The sequence below is a fragment of the Lepus europaeus genome, chromosome 5 (assembly GCF_033115175.1).
Source record: "Lepus europaeus isolate LE1 chromosome 5, mLepTim1.pri, whole genome shotgun sequence".
Lineage (NCBI taxonomy): Eukaryota > Metazoa > Chordata > Mammalia > Lagomorpha > Leporidae > Lepus > Lepus europaeus.
Genome location: NC_084831.1, coordinates 108,539,953 through 108,551,934, shown reverse-complemented (window position 1 = coordinate 108,551,934; position 11,982 = coordinate 108,539,953). Strand labels below are relative to the sequence as shown.

Here is an 11,982-nt window from a genome sequence, read left to right as displayed (position 1 = left end):
GGTGAAAGGTTAGAGCACCAAGTGGACGCGGGAAACCAGTTTCTCCCTACCAAATCTGAAGCTTTTTTAAAGGGCTCCCCTTCCCCGGGGTATCAGCATCCCGGAGGAAACGAAAGGTATGAGCTCCACCGAAGTTCTGTAGCTCGCAGGCAAAATACAGGAAACGGAGAACAGGAAGCTGGAATCTGCAGTTTTTGGGAATCCGGGACTTGACGTCACTTCCGCCCAAACTAAGCCGCTAGCGCGGCCGGGCGCGCGGGCCTTCAGAATTAGTAACTGAGCATGCGCCAGAGCTGCTACGTAAACGTTGCGGGTTACGTCAGTGACGAGCGCGGGTGGATACTCAGGAAACGTAGGCGAACCCGAGTGCCCCAGCATGGCGGGCACTGGCTTGGTGGCCGGAGAGGTGGTGGTGGACGCGCTGCCGTATTTCGATCAAGGTTATGAAGCGCCTGGTGTGCGGGAAGCGGTAAGTGGCCGGTGCCGGCGTGGCTGCCCCGCGCCCCGGGCCCAGCGCCGGAGGGAGCGCGCTGCAGTGGCCCGTGTTCTCGTTGTTAGGCTGCAGCCCTGGTAGAGGAGGAAACTCGCCGATACCGACCCACGAAAAACTACCTGAGCTACCTGACGGCCCCGGATTATTCTGCTTTTGAAGTAAGTGCGATGCCTTGAACGCAGCGTACGGACAGGAATTCCTGCGGCCCTTTGTTTTGATGGAGAGCGTTAGCTACGTAAGGGAATGTTAAATCCTAGCGTTAACTGCTGTCGGAGAGGCATCAGTCTACTGCAGAGCCGGGTAGATGATAGATCAGTCGTCTCCGGGCTTCTTTGGATACCCATGGGGCCTCGCGACCTCTAACTTAATGTAAAAATTAGTACTTTGTTTTTTTTTTTAAAGATAGTGTCCGTGCGTCAATTCTCAAAGAAATGTTTTACTCCCTAAGGTCCACTATGCCGCAAGTGATCCAGGGTTTTACTTATTTATATAAAATAACCTGTGCCCTTTGGGGCCACTGGAGGGCGGCTTTTGTATGGAAACCTAGCTATCTACAGAATGTGCCAACGGCTGAGTAGACAAACTGTATCTAAATATATACCGTTTGCTTTAGTTACTTTAAGCTCTTTTTAAATAAAATGTTTGAGAGAGAGAGCCCCCAGCAGCTGGTCCAATGCCCAGGGGCCTACGGGCAGTCTGGTGTCCGATGTGGGTGACAGGAACCCAGTTACCCGAGGGACATCACTGCTGCTTGCCAGGGTCTGCACTGGTCCAGCTTCCTAGCTGGAATCAGGAGCCGAAGCTAGAAACCTAACCCAGGTACTCGGTGCCTTACCTGCTATGCCAAATGCCGGCTGCTTAAGTAGGTCCGACTTTAAATATTTAACCTACAAGTACACCCAAGAGAATCCTTAAGGTCTAATCAGCAAAGTGAGAAGTAAAACATCTTTTCTATTTTTTTATTTATGCAAGTTTTATTTACTTGAGATGCAGAGAAAGAAATCTCTTAACCTGTTGGTCCAGCTCCCCAAACAGCAGCAACAGCCAGGGCTGGGCCAGATCAAGCTGGAAGCCAAGAATTCAGCTCATGTCTCTCATGTAGGTGGCAAGGACCCAATATCCCAGGGTGTCAATAGGACAGAATCCAAAGTGGAGCCAAAACTCCAACCAGACACTCCTAACGTGGGATGCAAGCATCCTAAGCAGTGTCTTAACCTCCAGGCCAAACACCTATTTTATATTTTAATATTAATATTTCTAAACTAGTGGGTTCTGTCAAGCATGTCAGTACATGCATGCTTGGTTTTTAAATATTTTTATTATACACAGCCATTTAGATAAGTTAGGATTATATTATTGAAAGGCAGTAAATTCCTGTGTTAACAGATGGAACATATTCTGAGCAATGCGTCCTTGGGCGTTTGTCATTGTATGTACATTAGAGTGTGCTTACATCTAACTGGCCATTTGATGAAATCAAGACATAGGAATTGAGTGGGTGAGATGTGGGGCTGCAGCAGGTGTAGCAGCATGCTGTTTTAAAATAATTTTTCCCCATTGTTAGTAGGAGCATACTCTAAAACAACAGTATAGTATAGTAAGTATGTGAACCAGTAACACCGTAGTATATCTAGTATTATGTAGTGAACATGGTTGTATTTGCTACACGTGTACTTCTATGCTGCTGTCAGCACAGTGGGCTTGTTTGTGGCAGTATTACTACACGCACACACACATACACATAACGTGCTACAGTGAAATGTTAAGAACCTTCTGTTGTCATTAGGTCTTAGGAGTTTTTCGGCTCCATTAAAGTCTTACGCATACAGCATCATGTGTGCCAGCCATGGTTGCAGTACATTTTATACTGCACATATTTGTTTATTTTTTTATGTATTTATTTGGAAAGTGATGTGACAGGGAGGGAGAGACAGAAGATAGAGATCATCTATCCACGGGTTCACTCCCCAGATGACTGTAACAGCCAGGCCTGGGCCAGGCTGAAGCTAAGAACCCAGAATTCCATCCAGTCTCCCCATGTGGATGGCTAGGGCCCAAACAGTTGGAGCATCTTCTGCTTTCCCAGGTGCATTAGCAGGGAGCTGGATCAGAAGAAGCTGAGCAGCCAGGACTCCAGCCAATGCTCTGATATGGGATGCCCCTCTAATTAACTGTACCACAACGCTGGCCCCAAGTTACATTTTAAGTAAGACGGAGATGTCCCTGGGAAATGCAGTTTTCCCATGCTTTTTCTCAATGTTGTTTCCTAAATTATCCCATTAAGAACTAAGCATAATAATGCTTCCTTGTTTTCCTGCTTTCTGAAGGTTTCAGGTGATGCCTTTCAATCACAGAATTAAATACTTTAATCAGCACCCCCTCCCCAGCCCAATACAGTATGCTTCCTACCTTTATTAGTACACAGATTTCTTATTTTTTTAAAAAAAAAATTTATTTCTTTGTGTAACTCTGACTTTCAAATAAATAAATAAGATTTATTTATTTTGAAAGAGTTACAGAGAAGGAGAGCCAGTGAGCTTTCATCTGCTGGTTCACTACCCAAATGGCCACAGAAGCCAGGAGCTTCATCAGGGTCTTCCATCTGTGTGGCAGGGGCCCAAACACTTCCACTGATTTTCCAGGCCATTAGCAGGTAACTGGATCAGAAGTGGAGCATCTGAGATTCAAACAGGCACCTATATGAGATGCCAGCATCGCGGGCAGTGGCTTAACCTGCTACGCCACAACACCAGCCCCTGTAGTTTCCTTCCTTGTTTGTTACTGTGCATAATTTTATAGCTAGAAAGCCCTAGTTTTCTGCAGGAAGCTAGATAACTAAATTTTCTTAGTTGTGTATAATCTAACAGTCACTCCTACCTCACAAAAAAACACTTTTCTCCTACAAAAAATGCCAATGTAAAACTTTAAACAGGTACATGAGCTTCTGGAAAGCTCTTTTGCCTTAGTTTTTAAATGTTAGGATGGTTGAAGCCCTCAGGAAATTAGAATTACCTGGGGTAACCAGAATATTACTGTGATTAATATTTTACATAAGCAGTTTTGTATTCAGAATAAGAAATGTGCAGAACAGAAATTAGGATATTGACCAAGCATTAGGCCTTATGATGCATTAGCTGTACTGCATTTTTTTTTTTTTTTTGAGTATTTAAATTGCTAAAGCAGGTAGCAGAACCGGGTACCTTCGCTCCTTCTCCCCTCTCCTCCATTGCTTGAAATGAACAAAGTGTGAAAGTAGCAGCCAGACCGAAAAGAAAGTGAAGGTTTAGGCGTATAGCCCTAAATCAAATTATTTTGTCTAAGTTCCATCTTTCCCCATCGTCAGTGAATGCTGAGATCCATAGTTCTCAACCCTTGCTTCATTGACAGTCAACTGATGATTTAAAAATCATTGGGGGTGGGGCTGGCATTGTGGCATACCAAATTAAGCTGCCACCTGCAACACTAGCATTCCATATGGGCACCAGTTTGAGTCTTGGCTGCTCTACTTCCGATGCACCTGGGATAGCAGAGGACGGCCTGAGTACTTGAGCTCCTGCACCCATGCAGGAGACCCAGTTGGAGTTTGAGGCTCCTGACCTCAACTTGGCCCAGCCAAGCTTGTTGGCAATCATTTGGGGAGTGAACCAACTGATGGAAGATCTCTCTCTCTCTCGACCCCCCCTTGGGTGTCCCCCCACACACACCGTTTCTCCCTCTCTGTAATTCTGCCTTTGAAATCAATAAATAAATCTTTAAATAAAAAAACAACAACAATAACAAAAAACCCAAAAAAGTATTGGGAGCAGGCATTTGGTCTAGCAGTTCTGCTTGGGATGCCCACATCCCATAATTAAGAGTGCCTGGGTTCCAGTCCTGGCTGTGCTCATGACTTCAGCTTCCTGCTAATGAACACCCTGGGAGACAGTAGGTGCTGGCTTAAGTACTTAAGGCCCTACCATGCCCTCAGGAGACCCAAGGACTCCTGACTCAGCCTTACACAGCTGTTACAGGCTTTTAGGGAGTGAACCAGTAGATAGAAGAGCCTTGTCTGTCTGTCTGACTTGTCTTTCAAGTAAATGAAATAATTTTTTAAAAATATTGTGCCCAGGCTCTACCTCCAGCCAGTCAAGTGGGTGTAGGGAGGAAGAGTGAGACTGGCTTGCATTACAGTTGCTGTCGAAGCTCCCAGCTGATTGTGATGTGCTGCTGGGATTGAGAACCACCGAGTTAGGGACTCTTGCTCTGGGGGCCTCTTTAAATGTGCTGCCATTCCATCCTGAGAACATGTACTTGAGGGAAGAGTTGAGGAGGGGGACATGATCCATTGTAATGGGCGTTGTAAAGTAGAAACGCTGAATAGGCTGAACTCTGTTGTTTGATGATTGCAGTTTGTCAGGATGATCTTAGAAATAATTCTCTTGATTGCTCCACTAGACTGACATAATGAGAAATGAATTTGAAAGACTGGCTGCTCGACAACCAATTGAACTGCTCAGTATGAAACGGTGAGAATACTGAAATTAAAATTCCCCTTGTAATACCCCGTTCATAGTGAACTGCTGGCTGTGCTGGTGGTGTTGGAGGACTGGATAGTTTGAAGTGAGAGACCAGAGAAGGGTCCACGTGCAAAGAATTAGTTCATCCCTTCCCATTTTATTCCGTAGTGGAGGTATAGGTGTTTTTACAAAAATGGGAGCGAAGTATTCTTCAGTAATATAACTTAACAGCTAATATAACAATGCCTTATATGAATATCATGTAGCTTATTTAGTCCACAGTGAAGTAAAACAACTTTTTGTTACTTTATATAATGGTGCTAAGTCTTTTTCATAAGTTGATTGTTTCCAAGGATAAATCCATTTCTTCTTACTACAAGGTCTATATCTTCAGTCTCATAGTTTTCACAGTGTGCCTACACCCGTGGCACTTTCTGTTGGGAGGAAAGATAAAGGTTCAGCAGGATTTGTGGCTTTGTTTTATTTTGTTATTTAATTTCAGATACGAGCTTCCAGCCCCATCTTCAGGTCAGAAAAATGACATTACCGCGTGGCAAGAATGTGTCAACAATTCTATGGCCCAGCTAGAGCACCAGGCTGTTCGAATTGAGAATCTGGAACTGATGTCACAGCATGGATGTAATGCCTGGAAAGTATATAATGAGTGAGAACCTTGCTTTTTCATTTTTCCTAGGGGAGCTCCTATCTGCTGAATTCATTCTCCAAATGGCCACAACATCTGGGGCTGGGCGAGGCTAAAGCCAGGAGCCAGGAACCCAATCCAGGTGTCCCACATGGATGGCTGAGACCAGAGTACAAGCCACTACTTGCTGCCCCCTAGAGTATGAATTAGTGAGAAGCTAGAATTAGGAGTGGAGCCAGGACTCAAACCCACAGGCTCTCATACAGGATACAGATGTTCCAAATGGTGTGTTAACCACTATGCTACACACTTGCCCCTTTTAAAAAAAAAATGCATCAGCCAAAATTTTAGTATTTTTAAGAAGGGACGGAAGTTAGGAAGGGAAGCGGTATCAAAGTAATACAGCTAGACCTTGACTTGGCTCCTGTGCTAGAACTACAATCCAAACTGTAATCCGTATTATAGGCCACTGCTTTGAGACCCACCTCAAAGTTAAGAATACTGAGGTGACCTGGACCTAACTATTGCACTTACGGTACGGTAGTGTAAGAAAACGAGCTGTAGGGTGTGATTCACAGAAGGTAATCTTTAATGTAGGGGTGCTTACGCAGTTCATTCTCATTGCTCATGTGTTATGTTCTCTGAAGGCCTTGTGCACACTGAATTAGCTCACGATGTACCATTTCTTCTAGTGGAAATACACACATATCTGACATACATTATAATCTGACTCCTCGAATCCACTCATCTTGGCTGATTTTGATTTCTTTATATTAGGAGAAAAAAGTTCAGATGTGGAAAGTGACAAAATCCACCATTTGGGAAACTGTGGAGCAGGTGACTCAGTTTTCTTTATGAATACAAGTCTATTGCAGTGCAGAAGAAGGAGATGTGGGATCAGGAAGATGAAGAAATGGAAGATACAGATCAATCAAAAAGCTGTGTTTCACAAAGTGGGAAAATGCAATTGTTGTCCTAAAGAAGCTTTATCTAGACTAGAAGTACTACACCGGCCGGCGCCACGGCTCACTAGGCTAATCTTCCGCCTTGCGGCGCCGGCACACCAGGTTCTAGTCCTGGTCAGGGTGCCGGATTCTGTCCCGGTTGCCCCTCTTCCAGGCCAGCTCTCTGCTGTGGCCAGGGAGTGCAGTGGAGGATGGCCTAAGTGCTTGGTCCCTGCACCCCATGGGAGACCAGAAGCACCTGACTCCTGCCTTCAGATCAGCACAGTGCGCTGGCCGTGGCGGCCATTGGAGGGTGAACCAACGGCAAAAGGAAGACCTTTCTCTCTGTCTCTCTCTCACTATCCACTCTGCCTGTCAAAAAAAAAAAAAAAAAAAGAAGAAGAAGTACTACACCAAGTAACCAGTAGTCCATTTTGGCAATACATGGGCAGGGTATATTTTTTGTATGCTGAACTCTACAAACAACAGCAGCTCATAGAAGGGACGTGAACATGGCCTAAGGCTGGTGTTGTGGGCAGCAGTTGGAATGCTGGTGTCCCATATCAGAGTGCTAGCTCTACTCACAGCTGCTGTGCTGCTACCCAGCTTGCTGCTCGTGCCTGGAAAGGCATAAGAGGTTGGCCCAAGTACTAGGTTCCCTGCCACCCACGTGGGAGACCAGGATGGAGTTCCTGGCTTCTGCCTAATCCAGACCTGACTGTTGCAGTAATTTGGGGAGTGAACCAGTGGATGGAAGATGGCTGTGTGTGTCTTTCCAGCTTTCTCTGTCACTTTGCCTTTCAAATAAATAAATAAGTAAAACTTGAAAAAAAATGGAGAAACAGAAAATTTTGATGAACTTATTAAATATAAATTGTGACAGTTTAAGAAAAATCAATAAACTGTTAGGCTCTAAAGTTTAAAAGACCTGAAGGGGCCAGCGCTGTGGCTTAGTGGATAAAGCAGCCACCTGCAGTGCTGGCATCCCATATGGGCACTGGTTCGAGTCCTGGCTGCTCCACTTCCAATCCAGCTCTCTGCTATGGCCTGGGAAAGCAGTAGAAGATGGCCCAAATCTTTCTGCCTGGACCCTGTACCTGCATGGGAGACCTGGAAGAAGCTCCTGGCTCCTGCCTTTGGGTCGGCTCAACTCTGGCTGTTGCAGCCACCTGGGCAGTGAACCTATGGATGGAGGACCTCTCTTTCTGCCTTTCTATAACTCTGCCTTTCAAGTAAATAAATAAATCTTAAAAAAAAAGAAAAGAAAAGAAAAGAAACCTGAAATAGAACCAACTCTGACACGTGTGTCACTGTAACCAAGTTATATAATCTTTTAAAGCCTGTATCCTTACATGGGAAATTGGGATAATCGTGTCTAACTCAGAGAATTTCTGTGAAAATTAAATTAGCTAATTTTAATAGAGTGTCTAACATAGTACCTGGCCCAGAGAACTTAATAAATACTTAGTGTTTTAACAGAAAAGCTTGACTTTCCATGAACTCAATAGCTCACTTTTATTTATTTGAAAGGCAGAGTTAGAGGGAGACACAGAAAGGGATCTTCCATCCACTGGTTCACTCCCTAAATGACTGAGTGGCTGGGCTGGGCCAGGCTGAAGCCAGGAGCCTAGAACTCCATTGCAGGTGGTTGTACCTGTGCCACAGTGCCAGCCTCAGTAGTTCACTTTTTAGTGGCACTATACATTTTAACGTGCCTTAGACTGACTTCCCTTTTCTTTCTTTAGAAACCTAGTTCACATGATTGAACATGCACAGAAAGAGCTTCAGAAGTTAAGGTAAGTTGGTTTTTGTATTGCTTTAGAGTGACGTTTAGGTGAAGCCTTAATAAAGCGTGGGAGGAAAAAGCAACTATGGAGACTGCAGTCGCGTGAAAGCAGACAGCTGGTCCAGTCTGTTCAGCGGCTCGCCCTGCGTTAGCCCTGCCTGAGTGGAGGAGAGTTAGGTTTGAGGTCTGAAATCTTCTATACCAGGCCATTTGCAGCTTGCAAGTCTGAGACGTGCAAGACACCTTGGAGGAGGAAAAAGTTGCAGAAAACCATGTATATCTTGGTTTACATTGAAAATAAATGTGTACATACACGAGTACATATAGGAAAGAGGGGACACCCACTTGGTTTGTCCCTTTTCCACCGCTGTGAACACAGTACCACGACTGGGTAAGTTTCAAAGAACAGAGGTTTATTTTGATTCACAATTCTAGAGGCCCAAGACGAAGGGGCTGTATCTGGTTCTGGTCTTGTTGCTAGGAGAGTCATCAGGTGGTACATACAAGTGCTTCTGAACGTGTTCTGGGCTGTGTAAAACCACCAGTACTCAGCTGTGGGGCTCCAGCTGGTGACTATGCAGTCCTAATCACATCCAGAGGCCCCAGCTGTAAACACAGTTGGGTTAAGTTTCTACCCTCTTAGTACCTCACAATGGGGATTAAACTCAACAGCAGTTACCAAGGAGAAAGGACTTCTGATGGATTCTCTTGTAATATAATTTTTCCTGTTGATTTTAGTCTTATGTTAAAATGCAGTTGAGTTGTGCATATAATTTTTTATAGGAAACACATTCAAGATTTAAACTGGCAGCGAAAGAACATGCAACTCACAGCTGGATCTAAATTAAGAGAAATGGAGTCGAAGTAAGTATCTGTAATTCCATCATCTTTTAGATTAGTGCATTCCAAGATCAAGATTTAATAATATGAGTCAAATGAGATGACATGGGTGTCAAAAATAGACTTTTTCTGAGTCCACCCTTCACTACCTGCCTCCTCCTGGGAGGTAGGCTCAGAAAGCAATGAGAGAATTATAAGAATCAAACCACTAAGTGCTCCTGGTCTTAAAGCACTGTGCTTTTAGCTCAATATTTCTGGCTCTGAATAGAATTCCACCTATATTCTCCTTTTAAGAGGAAAAATATTAATGTTTAAAATCTTACAGGAAGGGAAATTCCATACTTGATCATTTGTGCCTTAGATTTTTTTTTTCCCTTTTGTTTTTACATTTGTACAAACCTCTAAATATAGTCATGAATTTGTTGTCATTTTTCCTTTTCCTTTGCTACTTCCCTGCCCCTCCTCCCTTTATCTCCTTTTTTGCACTTTGCTCCATGTCCATGTACCCATGCCATGAGTCTCTTAGACTGTATGTCTCTTTTTATTGTCCTCAAGATTTTTTCAGTGAAAAGGGAGACTTCTTGGTTCTGGGTTAGATTTTCCAATTGGAGAATGTTCCCCACCATCTTTCTGGAACTATTGCCTTTGCCTTGATTTTTTTATTTCTCTTATATCTTATCCAATCTCTTTTTAGTAATTCTTCTGTTTCTAATTTTTGCCTCTTTTTGAGTTGAACATCTTGTTTTGAGGTTATTGTAGATTCACATGCAGTTGTAAGAAGTAGTGAAGGGGCCAGCATTATGGTGCAGCAAGTTAACCTGCTGCTTGCAATGCCAGCATCCCCTATTGGAGTGCCAGTTCTGGTCCTGGCTACTCTACTTCCCAGCCAGCTCCCTGCTAATGGCCCAAGTGCTTAGTTTCTGCCACCCATGTGGAGACCAGGATGGAATTCTTGGCTCTTGGCTCAGACCTGGCTGTTGTGGCCATTTGGGGAGTAAACCCTTTCAAATAAATAAATCTACTTTCTCATGATCATGGCTGTTTTTTAAAGTGGAAGTTTAAAAGTGTTATGACCCTGGGTGAAACTGTATATGTGTTTTATTTCATTTTTTTATAAATGGGGACAGTGCTGTGGCACAGTGGGTTTAAGCTGCTGCCTGCAATGCCAGCATCCCATGTGGATGCCAGTTTAAGTCCTGGATGTTCCACTTCCAGTCCAGCTTCCTGCTACTGTTTGTCAGAGAAGGTAATGGAAGATGGAGTTCCTGGCTCCTGGCCCAGCCCTGGCCATTGCAGTTTGGGGGAATGAACCAGTGGATGGAAGATTCTCTCTCTGTCTCTCTTCCTCCCTTCCCACTTTTCCCTACCTCCCTCAAACTGCCTCCCCCCATTGCTCTTCTTTCAAATAAATAAATCTGCTGGTTCACTCCCCAAATGGCTGCAACAGCCAGGGCTGGGCCAGGCCAAAGCCAGGAACAAGAAACTCCATCTGGGTCTCCCATGTGGGTGGCAGGGACCCAAGTACTTGTGCCATCTTCTGCTGCTTTCCCAGACCCGTTAGTAGGAAGCTAGATCCAGAAGTAAAGCAGCCAGGACTTGAACCTGTGCTCTGATACAGGATGCTGACATTGCAAGCAGTCACTTAATCCATTGCACCACAAAGCCAGCCCCTGTTACACATTTTAAAATGAGATCTTCGGGGCAGGTGTTTGGCCAAGCAGTTCAGTTAGTTGCCCGTGTCCCATATCGGTGTGCTGGAGTTCAGTGCTCAGCTTTGATTCCTGACTCCAGCCTCCTGCTAATGCAGTCCCTGGGAAGCAGCAGTGATGGCGCAAGTGAGTAGATTCCTGCCACCACTAGCAGACCTGGACTGAGCTCCAGACTCCTGGCAAATAGGCAGTGTGCCCATTGCAAATGTCTGGGGCCTAACCAGTGGATGGGAGCGCTCAGTGTTTCTGTCTCTCCTGTCCTCTCCTGTCTTGTCCTCTCTCTCCTGTCCTGTCTTCTCTTCTCCTCCCCTCTCCCCTCCCCTCCCCTCCCTTCTCCTCCCCTTTCTTCCATCTCTGCCTTTCAAATAAAAAAATCAGTAAAAAGTTTCTGAGAGAAATTTTACATTGAGTGATTTTTCCCTTTTTTCCCCCCTTTCTCCTTTTTAAGTTGGGTATCCCTGGTCAGTAAGAATTATGAGATTGAACGGACAATTGTGCAACTAGAAAATGAAATCTATCAAATTAAGCAGCAACATGGAGAGGCAAACAAAGAAAACATCCGGCAAGACTTCTGAAAAGACTAATTTGGTGGGGAGAAAGGAAGAAAAGTTGGGCTTTCGTAAACTGTCACGAATCTGAACTTTGTCTGGACTATGAAGGACAACAGCTTGTCACAGAAACTGTTGATGGTTGTGAAATTTTCAAAACACTTAAAATGTGTGAAGTGTTTTGTCCTGTTTGTATTTCTTAGCAAAATAAAGATTTTCAACGTGATTGTATTTTTATAGCTATTAAAAATTTTTTAGACTTAAAATGAAGTATGACTATATAATATATTATTTCATAGAATTAATTTTGAACTACTTACACCACATTTTGTAGCCAAAGACTGTTATATAAAGCTGCTAACATATATAAAAAGTTAGAAACTTTTGATTTATGCCTTTGTCTAATGAAAAGGTAGTTCTAAATGCATTTTTAATCACCAAACAAGACTTCATAAATACAGTAACTCTATACAGATATCATTATAGGTGACAGTTATATCAAGCTTATTATGTTTGATAAACC

At 43.9% G+C, this 11,982-nt stretch overlaps 1 protein-coding gene across 1 annotated transcript; it reads left to right on the top strand.

Moving 5' to 3' along the window:
* Positions 1-319: 319 nt before the first annotated feature.
* Positions 320-11,715, top strand: BCAS2 (BCAS2 pre-mRNA processing factor). The gene is made up of 7 exons (XM_062192016.1): positions 320-469; positions 559-651; positions 4,928-4,998; positions 5,492-5,653; positions 8,322-8,372; positions 9,146-9,226; positions 11,360-11,715. The coding sequence occupies exons 1-7, from the start codon at positions 377-379 to the stop codon at positions 11,484-11,486; spliced, it is 678 nt and encodes a 225-aa protein (XP_062048000.1). The 5' UTR covers positions 320-376; the 3' UTR covers positions 11,487-11,715.
* Positions 11,716-11,982: the final 267 nt, after the last annotated feature.

Bases quoted from the DNA above. Each gene is read 5' to 3' on its own strand.
- BCAS2 (XM_062192016.1), top strand. From the start codon at position 377: ATGGCGGGCACTGGCTTGGTGGCCGGAGAGGTGGTGGTGGACGCGCTG. The intron at 4,999-5,491 runs GTGAGAATACTG...ATTTAATTTCAG, and splicing joins GAACTGCTCAGTATGAAACG to ATACGAGCTTCCAGCCCCAT. The intron at 5,654-8,321 runs GTGAGAACCTTG...TTCTTTCTTTAG, and splicing joins GCCTGGAAAGTATATAATGA to AAACCTAGTTCACATGATTG.